Source organism: Gopherus flavomarginatus, chromosome 12, assembly GCF_025201925.1.
Source record: "Gopherus flavomarginatus isolate rGopFla2 chromosome 12, rGopFla2.mat.asm, whole genome shotgun sequence".
In the NCBI taxonomy this organism is placed as follows: Eukaryota; Metazoa; Chordata; order Testudines; family Testudinidae; genus Gopherus; species Gopherus flavomarginatus.
The window spans coordinates 39,688,507-39,710,899 of record NC_066628.1 but is presented as its reverse complement, the minus strand read 5'-3'; the positions used below and the strand labels follow the sequence as shown (position 1 = coordinate 39,710,899).

At 41.8% G+C, this 22,393-nt stretch overlaps 1 protein-coding gene across 8 annotated transcripts in view; it reads right to left on the bottom strand.

The window, feature by feature from the left end:
- Nucleotides 1-22,393, bottom strand: part of CACNA1G (calcium voltage-gated channel subunit alpha1 G) — a 147,900-nt gene that overhangs the window by 9,853 nt on the left and 115,654 nt on the right. For 5 of the 8 annotated variants that reach the window (XM_050920480.1, XM_050920482.1, XM_050920483.1 and 2 more), the window contains 10 exons: nucleotides 16,432-16,583; nucleotides 12,708-12,817; nucleotides 12,036-12,169; nucleotides 10,175-10,245; nucleotides 9,823-9,901; nucleotides 9,591-9,712; nucleotides 8,455-8,799; nucleotides 5,575-5,715; nucleotides 3,113-3,247; nucleotides 338-527 (listed from right to left, as the gene is read on the bottom strand). In XM_050920480.1, the coding sequence (XP_050776437.1) occupies nucleotides 338-527; nucleotides 3,113-3,247; nucleotides 5,575-5,715; nucleotides 8,455-8,799; nucleotides 9,591-9,712; nucleotides 9,823-9,901; nucleotides 10,175-10,245; nucleotides 12,036-12,169; nucleotides 12,708-12,817; nucleotides 16,432-16,583 (1,479 nt within the window). The remainder of the gene's footprint in view (nucleotides 1-337; nucleotides 528-3,112; nucleotides 3,248-5,574; nucleotides 5,716-8,454; nucleotides 8,800-9,590; nucleotides 9,713-9,822; nucleotides 9,902-10,174; nucleotides 10,246-12,035; nucleotides 12,170-12,707; nucleotides 12,818-16,431; nucleotides 16,584-22,393) is intronic. The other 3 variants (XM_050920481.1, XM_050920485.1, XM_050920487.1) reach the window with 3 other exon arrangements.

The following is a 22,393-nucleotide window of genomic DNA, read 5'->3' as shown; positions in this document are numbered from 1 at the left end:
TCCACTGTTGCCAGCCACATGCAGGCTATAAATGCTGCCCTCCCAACAGTCCAGTCACTTCCTTTTATTTGAACCCTTTAAAAAGTTTTGGTTCTAAAATGGGTGCAAGATTCAGATGGAGGAAGTTTTTATTCTAGACTGGCCAGTTTCTTAGTTTGTACCTGATAGATGAGCGTTTCAAAACCATTTTAGGGATCTGGAGACCCAATTGCCATCAGAACTGATACACAGTTATCTAGGTAGCTTTGATACAAATGATACGCAGCAACATAGGTAGTTCCGTAGGTACGCTTTGAACCCCCCAGCCCTGATATGGTCAGAGTGGAGAGATTTGTACCCGACTGCGATTTCTGATGAGATGCATTCCTCTCGGCCTGGGAGTTGGCACAGGAGCCTGCGTACGGAGGCTGAAACATGTAGCTGTCATTTGGCAAAGAGTGGGTGCGACCTACGGAAGGCTTTCTCACACTCAGCAAGTCCTTGCTAGGGGACAGTGTCAGGGTGTCGTCTCTGGAGAGGTGATCAGTCTATGAAAGAAGAGAGAGAACACATCACAGAGTTGGAAGACCCAATGAACCTGGAATCCCTAGCAACAGCCATTGCAATAAATATGGGGCACGATGGTGCATGCAAATTGTCAATATGTACAAGTTTCTACTGAAACAAAATGAAACAAAATGAAACTTGCACAAATGGATCTACTAGGAAGCTAGCCCCCTAATTTTGTAGTTTCACCAAACCGTCACAGAATGAACCACATAAAAATACTGGGGAAAAGAGGAAAGCAACACGGCAGTAATAAACCATGACTATTTCAGGAATACTTGAAACAGGCATCATGCCTCAAGGCCCAACAATGCACACATGCTTTTTGCATAACTCTGATCATATCAAAAGATAATCAAGCCTCCCATATGTCCCCTCCCAAGTCAGTTAGACTTTTGCAAAGGTAAGTAAGTAACAGTCATCCCCTCTTCTAAGAATGAAGAGCCACTATAGTTCACAGAAGATGTACCCTGCTTTGACTTCCACTGTCACTTTTTTTTCTTTGCTTTTCAAGTAATCATTATTAATGACACTTTTTGGCAGGATATTAAATTTGATTTGTCAGAGAGTAAACCAATCTCTATTAGAAATATAAATAAGACCTAATGTGGGGGCCGATTATCCCACATCTGCTAGTGCAGGGTTCTTTCAAGCTTTCTCTGAATCATTTGGCACTGGCCACTGTCAAGAGACAGATACTAGATGGACTTTGGGTCCAATCCAGTAGGGTAATTCCTATATTCTTGCGTTCTAAAAAAAAATTATAAGGTGTTATCAAATGTGGAAATAATGTAAGCCTAGTTGTGTATTTCTAACGAAAGAACTACCTCCTTTATAAAGGACTCATAAGAAATCATAGAAAATGGAGGAACGTGTCAATGTAGTTCAATAAAGCACATTGCTGATCCCCCTTCTTTCAGAGTAGTTTAAAAATTATCTACTGGCTAGTTTACTCCCCACTTACTCAGAGCATGACTGGTTTTCTGAAATAGATATTCTGAGGTTTTTTTCTAATTTAGTCCAATAGAAGCAAAATGTCATTCATTGTGTACACAGTAAAATTGACAAGATTAAATAGAATTTACAAAAAAAAAAAAAAACAAACGGGGAGGGGAGGGGATCACTGTTGTAAAATTGGCCAACCAAATCCAAGTTCACGGCCATAAAAAATTATTTTCAGTCTTCATGAATTTGCTGATTTAGATATAAACGACATTCATTAGGGACTGCAATCTCCTGCTGTAACTCAAATGCGGAGGGTAAGTTCAATACCAATAATGTTGACACTTTGTTTTGAAATCCTCCTCACCAACCTGCATGCACACATCTTTGTCTACACATCATTTTGCTTAATACAAGAGATGGTCCAAAAACTGGAATTTCAAATTCAAATCCATTTGGATTCGAGATCAGATCCAAATCCACTCTCCTTGTTCAGGTTTCCAGGTGAGATCCAAACTCAGAAGGGGCTTATTTTCCAGTTCAGGTGCAGCCAAACTCTTCTGAGATTTCAGCCTCAAATGGCAGAAATCTTGAGAGAACAGCTAATTTCATGAAAGCCATTTAAAAGACTGAAAGGTGACCCCATGAAAAACAGCTCACAAGACTTCAGTGCTGTCAGATTCCTAATCTCTATCCAATCTGGATCCAGACTGGAACACTGTGTTCCTCAGCCCACCTCCACTAGATATCTTATTTGGAAACAAAATGTTCCATACAAAATATTAAACGTAGTTTACAAAATCTTTTGAACGTGATGCCATGAAGCATGATGGGAAATATTGTCACGGTTTAAAGATGATGTAGCCCAAATAAATATTACTTAGGATGACAGTCAACTAGAATGATAGAAAATTTATCAACACCACAAACATCCAGAGATAGGTATATGGACGACAACAGAGAAAACAAGAATGGATCCAGAAATGTTGGAAGAGAAGTTATGTCTGTTGTACAGCAGAAAAAAAGCACTTGACCGCTACACATCAGCTAAAAATGTCTAATGTTTCAAAAAGAAGATGGTTAAAACAGGGCTCAAAATACTGGTAATTTCTTACAAAAAAAGAGAGAAAGGAATCCAATATTGGTTGCTAATGAGAGTTCACAAAACAAGCAGCATCTCTGAAAGATCCACAGCTGGTGTCTTTCAAAAAAGTGTATCTGGCACCCATCCCCAAAGCACTGGGGGCACCTCTGGTCACAAAATCGAGTCAGTCACAAACCAAGGGGAAGTAGATAATCCTTCTGCGTAGGGTGCATGAGCTATTTGCTCATGGGTGTGTCTTTTATGCACACAAACATTGATTTGTTTCAGATGCAGAGAAAGTTTCAAGATTCACACCATCCATTTTTTGGGGGTGGGTAGGTGTGCTATTTATTTTATTTGAAGCCAGTGTAATGTTTTTACATATGATGCAAAAAATAAAAATAAACTGCCCTCTTCAGATAAAAGCTTAGGTGCTATTTGGAGATAGGGTTGGACCGAAAATACCATTGTAATAAACCATGGGATAGCAGTATTTAGAACCCTGTAAACATCAGAATATATAGTGACCAGTGTATGTACATTGCTTTCCAGAGCATTAAGTAAGAGTGTGTTAGTATCATCAGGAAAAGAGTCATCCGTCAGAGCTAAGGACCAGGACTTTTCAGAGAGAATATCTGACGTCAGAGACAGAGCCTCCATCTCAGCTAGAGGGATCTAAACAAGGGAGAGATGATTAAGCATAAGAAACCAGGACACAAATCTTTTGAAAAAAAGTATCATCGTCTAAATACTGAAGCATTATCCCTAAAATAAGAGCATCTATGTCATGCATGTCATTGCGATAGATAAAACAGTAAGGAAGTGGGGTAAGAAAACCCATTATGTTCAGCCTTAAATACTTACAAATAACTCACAACAGAATTTACAATGGTACGCTAAAGGTGCTGTGAGAAATACTGGTTTCTATGTGACAAATTGAGGAATAATAATAATAATAATAATAATACCTGGCTCTTATATAATGCTTGTCATCAGTAGATTTCAAAGTGCTTCACAAGCTTTAATGTATTTATCCTCACAACACCAACAGGAAGGGAAAGTAACAGTAGCTTAGGAAGTATATATATACTTGTATCTTTATTATTCTAATGACATCTAACTATTAGAGGCATTGAGAATCTCCAGACTTCTCTGATAGCTCCTATCCCTAAATGCTATGGCGATGTTACAGTTCTGTTTGACTCTAGCCTATCTTGTTTGGATCCTCGTGATATCCTCAACACCAAAATCATCTGAATAGGATGCAATCAGCTGTTCATGTACACTTTTTTAATGCAGTGTAAAGAATGACACCTATCTAGGGAGCCTTTCATTATAGGATCTTGACCTACTTTCCAACTTGTTTACAGATGGGTAAACTGAGGCATAAAGTCTTGATCCATGGTCTCCTGATGTCAGTGAGATTCTTCCCAGTCACTTCAATGGGCTTTGGATCAGGGCTAATGGGCTTTGAATCATTGATGGGAGTTAGTTAACCCACTTAGGTGCTTTTGAAAACCCCACTGGACATCTATATGCATCTTTAGACACCTAAATATGTTTGAAAATCTCTGTGACTTCCCCAGGGTCACGGCAAGTCAGTGACAGGGTCAGGAAGAGGTGTTGTGATTGCTCCATTGATAGGTCCTCTCTAAAAAAAAATTCAAGCAAAATATGCAGCCTTCAGTGGAGGGCGCTCTTGAGGCACACATGGCCGTCTAATGGGAAGCACAATGTGTCATTGCTTTGTACTGGCTGTCTAGATTGCTCAAAAGAAGGAGAAGTGTTCTCCTAACAAAGCAGAGTCACTGCTGTCAGCAGCCTCAAAGCCAGATGCTGGATTTAAAGTGTAGGCTTGACTTTCCAAGCACTCTCTCTGAAACCGGATATCTGTCTTACCGATTTTCATGTACTTCTCTATGGGTGTGTGGTTAGTGAAGGGAGTGTTTTATAGGCCTTATAGAAAACTGATTCATGCAAAACTACAGCTTCTACATCAAAGACAGAGATCCACAGAGGGTTCCCAGTACATCAGCATTTCCTTTCTTAATTCAAAGGATTAGCACTTTTATCTCATGCATTCAAACAGTCTGTTTCCACAGCAATGTGTCTTTCAAGAGAAGCTGTGGAGCCCGGAGCCTGCCCTATCCAACCTAGCAAAGAGTTGGTTTCTCCCGCACACCTGCTTTTGGAAATGGTGTCATATTAGTTCACCTGGGGCTAATTAAATCTAATGATGGGTGAACCTCATATGGGTCAGAGGTTTGGTTCAGATAATCATGAGACTGGTTGTTCTTTTGAACTCTATCTAAACCCTCTCACTCTCTGGGTCGGGGTCGGTTTAAGGTCCCCGTGCAGGAAAACACACACATGCTTAAGTCCACTCCTACTGAAGACAGCACTTAAGTACCTGTTTAACTTTAAGCACATACCCAAACCTCACTGACTTCTTTGGGATGTAAGCTCTTGCTAAAGTACTGCCTTGCTTCCCCTAATTGGGTTCAGACTGGAGCTCAGGACCCCCTTATTTAGAGAGACATATGGGGCTGGATCCTCAGCTAGTGTAAATGGGCATCGCTGCAGAATGGAGAAGTGTCCTTTCACACCACCCAAGGATCTGGTCCATGAGCTCCCATCCTACCATCCAGTCTGCACAGTTGGATCCCTGCACCTGTACAGTTGCAATGCATGAATCCAATCTCAGGAGCTGGGCTACATTTGTTCATCATCCTAAAACCACTCATGTATAGAGAAATTTAGCTTTGGATTTAGTACATTAAAGAGAGGAGATTAAATGCTGCACACTTGTTCTAGCATGAATATATAATATCTTAAACAAAGATAAGTTAACTTGCCCTCCCATAAAATAGCTCTGATGACTTAGGGTTCAAAATCCCTATGGCTATTTTAGATTAAACCCCACCCCCAACTTTATCTTTTCAATACAGGTCTCAGTCAAATTGACTTGGACAGAGACTGTGCAGGAAATTAGGAATATTAACCTGTTTCTCAGAGTTGTAATATTCAGGAGCTGGAAGGGCATAATGATGGCACACAGAGCCTGACAGGTTGTCCATCAGCTTCAACTCTCCTTCCAGAGATTCCTGGATCAGCAGTGATATGGTATCAAACAAGTGTCTTTCCTGGGAGGGGTGCCGTATAGCATGCAGAAGGATAAGGCAAGCCAAAGAGAGAGAGAGAGAGAGAGAAAGTGAAGGACAGAGACAGAGGGAGAGAGTAAAAGGACAGGGGGAAACAGAAAGAAGAAAACCATAGTTTTCAGAGAGAGATTTGCAGTAATAGAAATGATCAGGAAGGAAAAGGATGAGATAGAGGAGGAAAGAGAACAGTGCAGTAATTTCACAGTCAGAAGCTTTCTCAGACATCACTAGAGACAGGACCAAAGCCAGATGCCCTCGGGAACTGTGGGACATTTCAGGCTTGGGCCCATCTTTAGACATTACTCTCATCCTGAATGACCATAACTATTTATTCTGAGTTGTAGGAGTCCAGCAGGGCCATTGTAACAGAATCCAATTGCTTGTTATTGGGAACTTTTAAAGGGAACTATTGCTGTAAGACATCTTTGAAACACTTAACGGCAACGTTTTCAATCATGGGAGTCTAGCGTTAGGTACCTAAATCCATGCCTGGCCACCACAGAAGTGAAAGTGGCCTGACTGCTGGAGGTGCCAAGCATTCTCCAATCTCACTGACTTCCATGGGGGTTGTGGATGCTCCACACAGGGGAATATCAGGCCACTAATTTACATGGGTTGGATTAGCTAAATATGGGTTTAGGTTCCTAACTTCAAGCTCCCACCTTTAAAAATGTTGGCCTTTGTGCATACAGCAGAAATATTGTATATGATAACATCTAATTTTCAAAAACAGTACAGGGGTCAGTTATAAGTTGTCCCTTTTATGCAGAGAAGAGCCAATATGTACAATGAAATGAGGACCTTCGTTACAGTCAAATGGCACGCAATACAAATATTCTAGGGAATATGCAAGCAAAGGCGCATGCTGACCACATGACCTTGCAGGAGTGCATTCTGAGAACTGTATTCCTCTACCATCATGTAGTCAAACACCAGATTTGTTGTGGAGATTTTGATGGGAAGGTAAGAAAATCATCACCATTATTTCAAAATAAAACCGTCCTGAGGTTTTCAAGGCATCTGTTTTGGTGGAAAGAGCAATGAACAGAGTCTGGAAAATATACAAGAAGGTGGAATAAACCCTCCTCCATAGCCGCTCCAAAGAGAAGACAGGCCAAATGAAATTTCTAAAGCCTCTCGAACAGCTGATGGTATCATTCTGATTGTTTCGCTTCTCCATCTACTTGTTTGCTCAGCACACTGATCTGTGACTTCGCTGAAGATGACTGTTTGGCCATACTATCTGCAATCAATCAATCAATCAATCAATCTCTCTCTCTCTCTACTCTCTACCTCTCTCCTACCCACCCCCTCTCTCTGTATATTAGAGGATGCAGAATAAGATCAATGTAGGATAATCCTAGAACAGACTGAACTAAACAGATTGAAAAGATAAAAGAAGAAAATCTTGCCGTCTGCTGTAGGGATGCTCTAGTGTGAAGGAAAGGACGTGGTCTATACACTTGCTCACCACACAGCAGCAGGCAGGGTTGCAACTCTCTGCTTGAGAGAGAACGTTAGGTTCAGATTAGCTACTGCATTGGCCAATGTTACCCAAGCAGGGCAAAATCAAGCCCATCACAGCTTTTGTGCTTGGGGAGTGGTGTGCAATATGTGCTCAGAGGGTGTGGATGTGTCTGTCTATGGGGGTGGTGAAGGAGCAGTACGATGTAATTTACCAAGGAAGTCCCCCTCGTTACCCTGAATCACGTTGCTTTGTGCTGTCAGGACAGCTCTGGGATCCATCTCATACCTCAGTGACATTTTCCAACGGCTTAGGAACTGAACATGAGTTTAGAGTTTACTCTGTCTTCATTCCTAAAGATCACAAATGAGTTTTTCAGCCATAAGATACTCATTCATTTGCCTAGTAAACAGGGCAAATAGACGTCTTTTAATTCACTCGTGAAACTCAAGATTTTCTATTTTATACGTAAAAAGAGCTGAATAGGTAGGTGTAAAATTAAACACAGTTCCAAATCTTGCAGCTATCTGGGCATCTGAATAGAGACTGGATCATTCTTGTGTGTGTATAATTGTGCTTCACGGCCCCACTAACTAAATATGGAGATGTCTGGATCCCCTCACTAACCCAGTCTTCATTCAGAAACTGTTTTTGAGAGACAAGCGGAACTCATTTATAGCTCACAAATATAAGCAGTGCAGTACCATCAGCTACAGAACTATGGCCCAGAGCCTGCACCATTAAAGTCAACAGGAACCGTGCCACTGACTTCAATGGCAGTAGGACCAAGCCCTCAGTGGATTTGCCTATTATTAAAGTAATCTTTTCACTGGGAGCACTGGTTCAGAGTGGGGGTAAATATTAAATGTAAAATTTATATTTTATATAAACTATTTAGCATTTAAAAGAAAAAAAATGCAGCCAAATTTACTCCCCCAGCCCCAGCCAAAACCCTGGGTTAGAACATCCCTCCAAATTTGGAGCCAGATCTGGACTTTGTGGCTTGGGCACATCACTAGAACAGGCACAGAGCTCTTTGCACCTGAACAGAAGTGACAATCTGGTGCGAAGACTGGGTCAGGATCTCAACATTGTAGCATAGATTATCAAAACATGCAGCAATTCAGTCAACAGATAGTGAGGAATACAACTCCCCAATGCACTGTACACTCAGTCCTTCATTGGAATTCGTGCATATCCTCCCTTAGCAAATATGCAGGCCAACCTGCTCTTCACCCTCCACCTGAGATTCTCACCATAGGATAAAATAATGAGAGCTGAGAATCCACCTTGAATTGCATGGGATTGGTACATCCTCTGGGGCTCTCAGGCCTTTCTCCACCATTACCACCTGTCCATGCAAAGAGGTCCGAGGCTGGGATTGGGCCTGGGGTGATAGTTTTCATTTCCATCTCCAGCTCTGCTTCCAGCTCTGCTTCCTCTTTGGCTTCCTTGTTGCTCTCTTCCAGGTGCTTCATGAGCACTGCAATCACCACATTCACCAGGACGAACTGGGCCGTCAACACAAAGGAGACAAAGTACATGGGCGAGATGACTGTGTTGTAACAGGTGGACTCCGGGTCGCAGTCACGCAACGTGTCCTGGTGAGAGGGGGAAAATGATTATGGAAGATGAGGAAGCTCCAGTTAACCATAGAGGGCCTGATCTGGCCATCGATCACTCAGTGCTCCAGCATAAGGCCCAAATGAATTAACTGTCTGTTGAGCACACACAGATGATCAGACTACTTTCATGGAAGATTTTCAGATCTGTCTAGAAGGACAAACGACTCCCAAGCAAAACCTCAGCCATTGGGGTCAGGTGTGCAGGGTGAGAATACTGCCTTGAACATAGGCTCAAAGAAAACACTAACTATTCTCAGTGCATTCCAACCGGAAGTGCCTACCTGCTCCTTTATACTCCCAGTGGACTGGCTTATCCTAGATTCTCCACTCTGAAAGGCCATTTTGCAAGGTTAAAGTGCAACTCTCCTAGCCAACCCAGACCTCATCAGTTGCACACTTGTGTTATTTGCCCCAGTGTATAATAACGAGCCTACTGGAGACTCTAGTTCCCTGTACAAAATAAGCTACTCAATTGAACTAGTATCGCTCCATAGAAAACTCCCTGTATCACCCTCCTTGTCCTCAAGCCACTACCTCAGAAAAAGCCTGGGAACTTACAATGCATCTGAAGGCCAGCAAACCCAGGCACTGTGAGGCAAGAGGAAAAAGAATTGCTTTGAGAAAATGCCCAGGCCCCGAATCAACAAGTCCAGGGGCTGTCACAGCTTGAGTGCCCCAGCTGATCCCCATTATTGGTTTGAAACAGTGACAGACAGCCTGTAAGATTAGAAATCATCATCAATATTCATTCTCCGGGGATCTCTTACCTTCATTATCCCATTCCAATTGTCTCCTGTTGAGACCCGGAAGAGAGTTAAAAAGGCCATCCCAAAGTTTCTAAAAGTGGCGTGCCGCCCTAGCCCCTCGCAGTGGTGAGTGTCATCGCATTCTGTGTGATCAACCAGAAGAATCTCATTTAGACATGAGCTCTCTCACATTCCCCCTCTATACAACTATTTCTTTCTGCTTCCGGCAACGCTATGTCTGTGGAGAACTTACCAAGGTCACCAAATAGCTCCACTCCAAGAGCTGCAAATATGAAAAACAACAACATGAAGAGAAGACCGAGATTCCCCACCTGGAAAGAGAAAAAGAAATGAGGGGGAAAAAACAACAACATTAGTTGATTTTTTCCCACACGTGCTTCTCCCCATATTCTTTCATACAAAATTTAAACTGCCTGAGGGGAAATATGACCTGGATAGCATCTGAGCCTGAGCTTCTAATGGGAAATGCAATTTTTTAATGACAGTGAAGACAAAAATAAGGCAGATGGTCCATGAGCACCCTTCTGCAATAAGAATTGAGCTCTGGTCCTGATGAGATTTTTTCTGCTAAGGCAATGAATTACCTGAGGCAGTGCTTGCATGACAGTGTCCAGCAGGGCTCTCATCCCTACGGCCATCTTCAGTAACTTTAACACTGCAGAAAAGGATAGGTTCATAATATTACTGCTGCAGCATTAGTGTGAAGACACAGATTTTTAGAGAGAGGAAGATCCCTCAAACATGAAATCGCGTCACGTGCTCTCCATTAGCAACTAAAGTTCAAGGCCTTGTTATGGAGCTCTGGGTTGTCCAGATGCCGTTAGAATCCTGTGAATAGCAGCATCGTGTGTATTGAAGCTTCAGGAAAGAATCACCATTCTCTCGCTTTCTCTGAATTGGGCAATGTTGACACAATGCTAGGAATGTAAGAATGACCTTTTCTCCTGACAGTCTCTTCTGCTGAGGGAAGTAAACAGGTTTAGAAAGGTCAAGATACTACCAGATGTACATTCCTTTAGAATTCTGCTTACAGCTAAACAATTAGGAAACCAGATTCACCCCTATTGACTTCAGTGGGGCTTATACCAGGGATGAAATTTGGCCCGCTAGGGTTTTCTCCTACTTGGGTCTTGAATCCAATACTAAATATACAATCCTGTAAATATCCTTCCCTAAGTTATCATTCCTGGATCTCTTTTTTCTTCCTCTTGGTTTGGACTAACTACTTTCCGAGTTCCGCGGCTGCCTGCCTTCATGTTTGATTCACGTAGGCATTGATTTGCATGCTCTTGTCTGTAAGATTATCTCAGTGGAAACTGCATGTGCTTTTCCTTTTGAAATGTACCTAATGTGACAGACATTTCCCTTTCTTCTGAGACTTCCTTTCTGGCTTCAGCTACATTTCATCTATTTCCATTCTTTCTTTGTTCCAATTAGAATAAATAATACCACCACTACCTTGGCATGACAATAATGAAATTCTCAAAGCACTTTACAAACATTTGGAGCCTGATTTCCAAAGGTGTTGAGCACTTGCAGCATACACTGACATCAGTTGGGGCTCCAGGTGTTCTGCTTTTCTGAAAATTAGATCCTAACATAGGCCTGGTCTACACTGGGGGTGGGGGTGAGGGAGATCGATCTAAGATACGCAACTTCAGCTACAGGAATAGCGTAGCTGAAGTCGCCCTATCTTAGACCAAATTAAAATTACTTGCTTCCCGTCCTCGTGACATGCCACGGCTCCCCCGTCGACTTTGCTTCCGCCTATCTCTGAGCTGGAGTTCAGCAGTTGACGGGAGAGTGATCAGGGATTGATTTATCATGTCTACACTACACGCGATAAATTGATCCCCGATAGATCGCTTGCTACCTGCTGCTCCGGTGGGTAGTGTAGACATACTCTAAGTAAGCCTCACAAATGCAGTTGGTGTTATCATCATCATCACTAGGGTACATCTGGATACAAAGTAGACACGTTGTCTCACACAATGCCAAGAGGTCACGTGGCAAGAGAAATGAAATGTATTAACTATCTTGGGTTTTTTTAAAAAATCAATTGCCAACTCTTTAGCTTATGGTTGTGTTGCACCCTAAAACCCCTATCTAGTTTCCAGATCTTTGATACATGCTTGATTTCACGAGCATGCCAAAGTTTGCTTTTCCAGGTTCACCCATCAATGAAGTTCACAGTGGATTCTCTTTTCTAAGAAGATCTAGATCTGCAAGTGCTCTTAAGAAATGCCTGGCCAGTCAGCTGAGCTCCTTGGCTCTTCTGGGATGTTTCGCCTTCTTTTGTTCTCTCCTTTGCTTACAGTCTGTGGATGCCAGAACAAAGTGCACTAAACTGGGCATATGACATGCAGTTGTTTCCCAGTCATCTCATGGACGGAACTGCTCACTGCAGCTCAAATAAAAATGATTTTCACATTGACTCTGTCTTACCTCGAGCAATCCTTAGCACCCTCATTATCCGGATAATGGTGGGGTTAATGGGCAACGACGCATTCACCTCAATCTCTTCCAAAGTGATACCCATGATAGACAGCAGCACTATTGCCAGGTCTAATTGGTTCCATCTGAAGACAACACAGATAGATAGAAAGGATGAGCACAACAGTGATGTCAGACTAGCTAGAAGTTGGGGAGGAATGATTTTCTCTAGGGACGAAGTCTGGCATGAATCCAATGCTCCTGACATTCAACTTGAGGAAGATGAAAAATGCGAGGTCAGAGGGTTGAGGGTGGCCAATATTAAATGCATAAATATCTTAAGTCAGTTACAGCTCATCCTAAGCCAACAGAGGCCAATGTCTGCAGTTCCTCCTGGTCTGTTGATCTCACCAGGACAACTCTATCAGTCCACAATGGGAAGAAAGATCAGACTTGCCAGCTGTCTGGTAAGGCGAGAATTCATTTCATGATATAACAAGAACACAGGGTTAGATTTAGACCCTATGCAGCTCCCAAGGAAGTCTCAAGGCCAAATTCACTAGTGACGTAAGTTACACATCAGGTGCAAGTATCTTTCCCTGATTTGCATCACCCCTGAATTTGGCCCATTATCTATTGAGCCCCTACTGCTGTCACAGACTTGCAGGATTTAATCTTTGTTACCTGTCTTGAAAGAACCGGCGAAACCCAAAGGCAATCAGCTTGAAAACAGATTCCAAGACAAAGATGACAGTGAAGATGTAATTGCAAATCTTCAGTGCCTCATCAAGAACCTGGAAGATGGATACAAAGTTGAGGTTAGTTGCTGACTTGGCTGGATAGTTTTGCTGCCATCCTGTTTTCACCAGAATTTGCATTTAATAAGAAATAAATGATGACTGACAAAGGAGTGGGGATCAGGGTTATGGCCCCTCTTCCTTCCTGCTCACGTCAGTCCCAGGAGGAACTAGTCAGAAGTTCCTGCGTTTAGGAGAGTGCAGAGACTGCAGTTGTGCACAGCCTCTGTACAGCCTGCACAATTCACCCCTGTGCAGGGGGCCTGCACAAAGCCTATGCCCTATTCAAGTCCCTCTTGAGACTGCTCAACGCTGGGAGCAACACAGTCTATAGTCTGCAAAACATTTAAGGACCATTTAGATGAGAGTGATTCACCAAGGAACGGTTGCATCCGTGGGCCTAAGTGGTGCAAAGGCCTTGTGTGCTAGCGCTCTGCACGTTCAAGGCAAGGGGAAGGCACTTTGCACCAGACGTGCCCTTGTGCACCAATGTGTGAGCCACAGTCTGGCCCAAGGTTTGTAGAAATCTTGGCACAAGCAACAGTAAATTAGCCATAAGGCTAGTGCCTCAGCTTGAGCTCACAGCAAGGCATGAGATATGGATAAAGCATCAGACAATATTGAATTCCCTAGTTCTGTCCCCTTTGCTTGTGTCACAACCTTGCCGCTAATGATAGTCATCACTGCCAGCAGGGCACCTGTTACACAGTCGATCACTAGCTAATGGTAGAAGTGGTATAATTCCAAAGGTCATATTGGTAAAAGAAAGCAGCGGGAGTAGTATCTTAGATTTCCTTTGTAAGCAATGTGCATCCTATTTCTCCTTGCTGAAAGGTGTGACAGTAATAGCTGGGTATGGGCCATTGGGAGGTGATGTGGGAGAGGGTGATGTTACACAGATCCCTAGCTTGGGTGTGAAAGATTGTGTGGTTAAAGTTCAGTGAGAAAGCTGCAAGTGAGGTAACGGCATCCTGGGGTTTATTGCTAAGTAACTCAAGAGGTGATAATAGAATTGGATGTGTTTCCAAGGGGTATGTAAAGCCATGTGGGTCATGGCCGTTCCTTTTAAAGGATCATCAGATGTTCTGCAAGCTAATGCCATGATTGTGAGCCATCGTTGGGCAGGAAAGGGGTGGTGGGGAAAGAGCAAGACCCTTTCTCCCACATTCTGCCCCTGTACCGAGGCTGAGCACTGCCATAGTTCCACTGTCCTATGATTCTATGGTGCTGTGCTCCCATGAGTGCAATCCTCCCCAGTCCAACTGGTCAACAAGGATTGTCCAAGTCCAGCACCATTGCTGGTCCCATGCTCTCATGTGAAGCAGGACTAGCTCCGTGGTGACGGAGAGTGCACCTACTCCAAAGGCAACAGCTGTGCTCCCCAGGAAGCACCACGTCTACCAAGAGCTTCTCATGCATCTCAGTACTAACCCCCCCGACTGCAGATTATGGCTTCATGGCACAATTTACCCCAAATATCGATCAAGAGAAATCACTTTGCCTGTCACTGAAATGCAGCCATATCTGGGGAGGAAAGCTGCAGCTATTAAACAGCTTGCGGCAACACTGCAGAAGAGTTTAACTCTGCCCAGCCAAAACTGCACCAGTAGAATGTAATTAGCCAGAGCAGAATTTGACCAATAATTATTCAAACTGCATATGCCCCTATTATTATGGCAGCACTACTTGTAAAGTGGCCATTACTCAGCAGCGATATGTACTGGTCCTGCTTTGAGCAGAGGGTTTGACTAGATGACCTCCTGAGGTCCCTTCCAACCCTGATATTCTGTGATTCTATTCTATGATTCTACTGGATTTTGACTGGTGTCCTGATGACAAAAGTCCCTTCCCATCCATATCCCATTACCAATCCCGTTCACCACCCTGGTGAAATATTATATTGGATATAAAGCTCTTAAGAACATTTATTTGTTTAAACATCTCCGAGATAATAATTAGCCTCCAGATTGGATTTAGTCACCTGGGCTCTGATTCAGCAAAGTACATAAGCACATGCATGACTTTAATCAGAGAAGTAATCCTATTCACCTCCGTGTGACTATTATCATTCTAACATTATTCTGTACACTTAGGATACTGGGGTCTTAGATAAAGAATTTTACTTTCCTTAAGGGAAAAAGATGATGAATGTTTTTATAATAGAAGTAAAAATGTCGCTGTGGAATGACTTTAATAAGCACAGGCCCTAGAGTAATTCTAATACAAGCTGCTTAGCTAATGACTGATTTAATCAGAAAGTGACTGAATCACATAACATGCTTCCCAGTGCATTTAAAGGTGACCTGCAAAGGAAAAAGAAATGGGGCTTGTACTCTTTTACTTTCTGGCTAGCTTATGATGAGTTGGGGGGTGGGGGAGAACTGTCTGTTTTTCCCTTTACTTGTTATTTACATTAGACATGTAGGTCCTGTCTAGCCTCAAAGAATATTTCACCCTTATTGTAATTTGCGTTTATTCATTTTGAAAGGAGCTAATAAAAAGAATTACGATTTATACAATACAGCAGCAGCCGCCGCCATTTCCATCTCATTCTTCGGCACAAGGCAGTAGTCTTCCTAGTACAGGTTGTTCTTATCATCATCGGAACAGGCCCAAGATACAGGAGCCTGACATGCTTAATAGATTAAGAGTCTGATTTTCAGAAATGCAGGGTAGCCATAACTCCAACTGAAGGCAATGGTACTAAATACCTTTGAAAATCAGGCCCTACATGTATCTGCTTGCTGAATGTACCGGGTAGGCACTGAGGCAAATCTCCCACTAGTCATGTCTCCATGAGGAAAGGTGCATTTTTATTAAGTATTAGCTAAGGTGTTAAAATCCTAGTATAGGCAAGGTGGTTGTAGTTATAACATGTATGTTCAAATACACCTCTGTTCTAGTGTAGACATGATTAGTGGGAGATTTGCATGGGTAAAGATTTCAGGAATTGACCCAGAAAGATTACAGTCTTCTTACTAACTGTTACCATAGAAACACTTAGTCAAGGAGAAGATTTCAAGAAAAAATAAATCACTGGCAACTGGCTAGAGGAATTTTCATCCCACCTTTTACCACTATGGTAGGGGTTGTTTTTTTTTTGTAAACGTTCTTAGAGTATTGATAAAGGGTGGGTAAGAGATGGGGAAACTGAGGTACAGAGAGAAGTTACTTCATCAGTTCAAGTAACAATAGCAGGGTAGCATGGGCTCGAGGCACCCTCCTGGGACCCTGGGCACATACTCAAGCATCTGGCCCATACTGCACAGCTTCATTGCTGTTTGTTACTTGAGCTAGCTTTGATCTACGCCTACATGTGTTGCAGTCACACTACTGGATGGTTGTATAGACCAACCCTAAGCGACTAGTTAAGGGGTCAAGCAGCAAAACTGGGAACAGAGGCCAGAACTTCTAACTCCCACTCCTCTGCTCCAACCACATTAAGGTTAAGACACCAATGCTGATCATCCAAACCCATCACCCAACAGATGAAGTTTTGTAAAACTAAACTGGCCCTCGTTCTGCCCATTTCTAGTGTTCAGTGAAAGCTGAGACCATTTCTTTCCCCCATTCCATCTCTGGCGAGCGCCAGCCTCCTTGTCTCCTGATACCTTTGGCTGCTGATAGTGCTCCATGGCCATGGTGATCACATTGAGGCCGATGACTCCAGTGATGAACAAATCCAGGTAATGGCTTGTGCACATCTGGTGGATCAGGAGCCGGAAGCGAGAGTAATCGGAATAGTAGGGTTTACACTGTGCTTCTGAAATGGGGGGCGGGAAGAGTGGAGAGGCAGATCAGCTCATTACTCTGTGTCTCTTAAACATGAGTTCACCTTCCCTTTGCAAACTCCAAAATTGAGGCTTTCCACATTGATCACAATAAGGCTTTGGGTTTTTTTTTCCTGGGTGGTATGTTACCAGCCTTAATATGTAGCATGGCTACCAACAACATGGATCCATTTAAACATCTTTAATGTAACATGCACAATACTCAGCCTTTTAGTATTAGAGATGAGGTGAGTACAGCTGGGACTATTGTGGGCTCCAGGAACTGTTTCATTGTACAGAAATTAAAAAGCCCTACTGTTTTTTAACTTAATGGGGAAACAAAAACGATAAATAGACAAAAAAGAGCAGCTGAAGAGCTTGTTCAACAATCAGATACTGCACAAGATCGGTATTGTCGAGAACACGGGCCCTTCGTTTATTGGTCTTCTTTGAAGAGATGGCAATAAACTCATCTCATCTCCTTTACAGTGAACTATAGAGTTAGACAAAATTTGACACTTCAGCTGTCAGAGCTCTGAAAAACATTTAATAAATACTGTGGAAAACTGATCAGTCTACCTTAAAGTCTAGAAAAATAATCCTCCATTTATAGACAATTAGGGAATTGTAGATTTCACTGTTAGACTTCCATGCTCAGTTGCACTGGGGATGACACATGCTCTTCAGACCCTGAATGTTTCAGGAGATAAACTAATTTACTCACCTAATCTCTAACGAGGAAATGCCAAGGCTGAGTATATAGTTCAGCACAATTTTCAAGAAGGCATTATAATGCAGATTGAAGTGGAAAGGACTGTCTTGAATATGTCAGTGTATAATATTATCCTCATAATTAGATGATAAACTGGTTATAAAAATTATTGAGCTGAGAATTACATGGCTCGAGATTTAGCACTACTGAACAAATGTGGGGTTTGATACATTATTCCAAATAGAAATTTGGGCATAATGAAGTCATGAAGTATAGGTATCAGTTATCCAGAGGGAAAATGAACTTTAAGTTTTGCTGGGGATATAATTTGGTGTGTAGATAGCCAATGATTCTGCAACCAGAGCCATAGGTTTAACATCACTATATGCTCATTGCTTCATGACATGAGTTCCCAAAAATTACAGAATTTTTTTTTTCACTAAGACAGACTTTTCCACTAAAGCTTAAGAACCAGAGACAAACCATGTAGCAGCTTATATGGTAAGGGTTTGGAACTCCAGAATTCTGCTCAAGTGTCATAAAATAAAAGGCAGTAGTAATATTCACTTTTGGATGTGCAATATGCTGAAGGTGATCCATACTGGAGTGCAAAAGCATAACAGCAGTGAAAAGGTCTATAAAATAAATTTTAATGCTGAATCTATTGAGCACTTAACAAAAGTCAAACTGGTGGCTTGCTGACTCACACAACTTTTTGTCAGGGATCTCAAAATCTGCATAAATCTCCATAAAGTCATGATATCTTGATCACATTATGCTAAATTATGAGTAAGAAATTAACTAAAATGTTTGAATACAATTAAGTTAGCAATAGGGCCTAGTTATGAACCAGGTTATAATTTCAAAAAGAAACACCATCATAATTTGATCACTGATTTCTCTTAGGTTTCTGTATAATTCACATTCAAAAAGAAAATGTCAACATTTCTGCCTCTTCTTGCAGTGGATTTACATATGAATAATTATACTGGAATTCAAATGTTTTAGCTTTGATTGGCAGGTAATTCCAAATCCCACAGAATAGCACTGCAGCTCTTCGAATATAGCAGAGATTTACAGATAGGTTGTACAATGTTACCCGGGCAGAGATCCTGCACCTGGACTAGTAACAGCATGGCCTTATAAACAGGGTTGACAAACCTTCCCCAAAATATTAACTTTTTTTTACCTTTCAGTGAACACGGCCCTGGACTTTTCAAAGTCAAATGCTTTTCCTGATTGAATCTGAAAGTCAGTATCACCAACACATCTGCAACACTACTCATTTGAAGGCCGTAAATATTTTATTCTCTGCCAGTAACTTTATGAATAGGAGTTTTCTCAACCCTGTTTATAAATCATACCACCACTTGTTTTCCCTTTCTCAACATGCTGGTCATGCATATTAGCGGAATACAGATATTACCTTGAAATGAACCACAAACAAAAATACCATGCTGCCTGTGGGCTACAAATTAATAGCTACTGTATCTAGGTAGGCAGGGAACTTTTTGAACAGAGCAGTTTCTCTTCTTGCTGATGATGTAAAGAAGCCGTTTTTAAGATGGCTTACACAGATTGGCACTCTCCAGGTGTAAATTCCGTGCCCCCTATCAAACAGCAGTATTCATATTTATTGCAGAAAAAAATCTAAACAATACCAACATCTTGGGAAATACAGACATCTGTTAAGCTCCAGGTGGTGAATCTCACAACTAACACAACACCACATTACTGTACTGTTACAATACACTGTGTCAAGAACAACAAGAGCTCCAGATTAGTCTAGGTTATTACTGGAAAGGTTAGATCACTTCCTGACACACAAAGAATTAAAGAAAAAGAAAAAAAAATGGCAGAATAAGACTGCAAGAGGATGCGAGATACAGCAAAAGCCCACGACAAATCTGGCAGATAAACAGGTTCTAAATCAAGCTGCTTTGCTGTGGCTGGGCGAAGAGTGGGTTAGGAGAAGGAATAAACTCTAATATTTAGATGCACTTAAATTGGAAAGTTCAACACACACAATGAAGGTTGGGCAATCTACTCATAAGTCTCATTTCCCTACTAATCCTGGGAAATGATGCTCTAGCCCAGGGGTCGGCAACGTTTCAGAAGTGCTGTGCCGAGTCTTCATCATTCACTCTAATTTAAGGTTTCACATGCCGGCAATACATTTTAACGTTTTTAGAAGGTCTCTTTCTATAAGTCGATAATATAGAACTAAACTATTGTTGTATGTAAAGTAAATAAGGTTTTAAAAATGTTTAAGAAGCTTCATTTAAAATTAAATTAAAATGCAGAGCCCCCCGGACCAGTGGCCAGGGCCCGGGCAGTGTGAGTGCCGCTGAAAATCAGCTCGTGTACCGCCTTCAGCACACGTGCCATAGTTTGCGTATCCCTGCTCTAGCCTGACGGGCAGCTGAGTCCATTGTCACAGCTGCCCAACACTGTGGGCACTTGGTTTTAGTTGGTCATTTTCAGTGCCTTCATCCAGGCAGCTTTCTGAAGAAGGGTCCTATGATGATATATGTGCCATACAGTGGGGTCGTTATTACAAAGGATTGCCTTAACAAGTGCCAGGAAGTGGAACCGATGAGCCCAATGGGTGTCGGTTCCTCCATAATCTTGGATATTAATTAAACCATTCTTGTAACAAGTAACTCTTACAGTGTGGCTTCCCTTTGGAAAGTGTTTCCATAATTCAGTGATTCATACTATCAGTGACTCACTTGCTTCGTGTATGAATTAAAGTGATTCTCCTAACTGCTAGTATCATAACTGAAAGTCAAGCTCCATTGTTTCTGACTTGCATATCACCAACAATTAAGACTGTGTGCTTGGAATTCAGCAAACAATACTATTGAGGATGCAGGAGCCAAAAGAAACTCCAGCTCCCTTTCTACTAGCTGTGTTCACTTGGTAGGGATAGTGGAATAAAACGCAGCAAGAGACCAGGTTGGACTCTGAATTCATCCCTGGAGAGTAGGAAGTTGCCATTTTTCCATAGTCACTTTTCAGAGTAGAGCTGTGCTGAACTGCATAACCAGTGGAAGCTGGAATTTCCCAGGGTGGCATAGTTCCATTTCTTTGTAAAGGTCTGTATTTACTTTGGGGATGTGAGCAGGAAAACAGTGAACTTTGAACACATTAAGCAGCTGGATTTACAAACTGTACTGAGAGAATTAGCTTTAAAATGTTTTGCACTGAAGGAACTTTTACATGTAAACACGTTGTTTTATTCGGCTTTTATAACATTGAGTGGCATTTTTAAAGCAAAATGGAAAATGATAAATTATTCCCACTGAGAAGTTTCCAGCTGTGATAGGATGTAGATCCAAAATAATAACATTAATCTCCACTAAACACCAGTAAACAGCACAGACACCCAGTACTCCAGCTCATCTTCACATAAAGATAAAAGAAGCCTTTTGTAAAATACAAAGACATATGGAAGTTCTGGGTCCTCAGCTTAGGATTTCTCATCATGCTACAGAATGTTTGACTGGTACAACATCAATACTGATTCCCTAGCATTGCACAACGATTCAGAAAGAAGACTTTCTAGTCTTTCACTTTGATGACTGAAGAGCAGCACAACACATTCAATAATACTGGTTCCAATAAAAGACAACAAAGGAAATACAAAAGCACAGATCTGACAATCACACACTTTTAAAGGTAAACTATACGTTTCTTTCTGAGTCTGCACTGGATAATGGCCAGTTTTGGAATGAGATCAAAGCATTCAAACAAAACAAACAAAATGCTAGATGAAGCTGTTGTGGACCGGAAGAGATGTTATGTGGTGAAGATGCTCACAACCAAATTAAAAACAAAACAATAAACAAAAAAAACCCTAGGGCCTGCTCCTTCAATCCTTCCTCAGGCACTGATGTCTGATTAAGGGGTGGAGGATTGGACTCCTAGCAATAACAGAGAGGATGAAGGCAAGGAAATTAAAACACAAGGCGTGGCAATGGTGAGGAGATTCAGGTTCATTAAAGCATGTTGAGTCATTTTTCAGCCAGGACTTTATAGGAAGATCAGGATGCTCCTTTTGCCTGAGTTATTTCTCACCAATGAATGAACAACATTGATTTTCCATGGGAGTTTTGCCTGACTGAGAACAGCAGGATCAGGGCTCATTGTCTCAAACTGGGCTGCCCTTTCACTGGAATGGTTTTTGGATATGTAATTTTTCTTGAATGCACTTATGCATTTATTTCAATATTAACAAATCTTTAATTATTCAGACTAAAATTCTTAACAATTCATGATTTAAAAAAGAACCATTGCTCAGATTAAAGCTGCTGCTTCTTGAAAAAAAAAAAACAAAAAATAAAACCAAAAAAAACCCCAGAGAAAAGATCTGCAGCCTGAAGCACCTGCTGGTGAGTAATGAATGAAGGGGGGAGAAGTGAGTTAAGTAGACAGGAGAGGGTGAGATTAGATTCTTAGCAATTCTAATCAAAACTTGCCTGTCTTCTCCAGGACTCTGAAGTTTGTTTCACTTTGTTTCACCTGACTTACAAGATCTGATGTACTACGGCTTGTAGATACTAATGAAACTTAAACATGTTTTCTGCACACAGGGCTGTGGTGTGAATTGAACTGGTTAGAAATCAAGAAAACTTTTTTTCCCCTTCAAACCTGAAATTTTGGTAAAACAAAAAATCATTAAAATTTGAAAAGTTTCCACTAGCTCTAGTAGGGAAATTGCAGTGAGAATAAAAGTGCTAACCTCACATTTCCTTCCCCAGCTCATCAGGGGTTAATGGCTAAACTTCCATTGACTCAGGACCCCATTGGCATAGAAATAAGGCCATTCAGTGGGGCCCCGTAGCTAAAGCCCAGAATTCAGTGAGTGACCTCCCTACAACTTACTTCATACAGCTGTGCTCTGCCAGATGGGGGAAGGCCCTTGAGATCCACAACAGAGAATTTGTCCATATATGGCACACAGACATCTCCCTAAGGTGCTCGAGGTATCTGCACAGAGCTCTCAGCTGGGTGAAGGACCTTGTGACCCACCCAAGGCTGTTATCTTCTCTACCTGTCCCTGACTGAGTAACCTGGAGACTTCCTGTA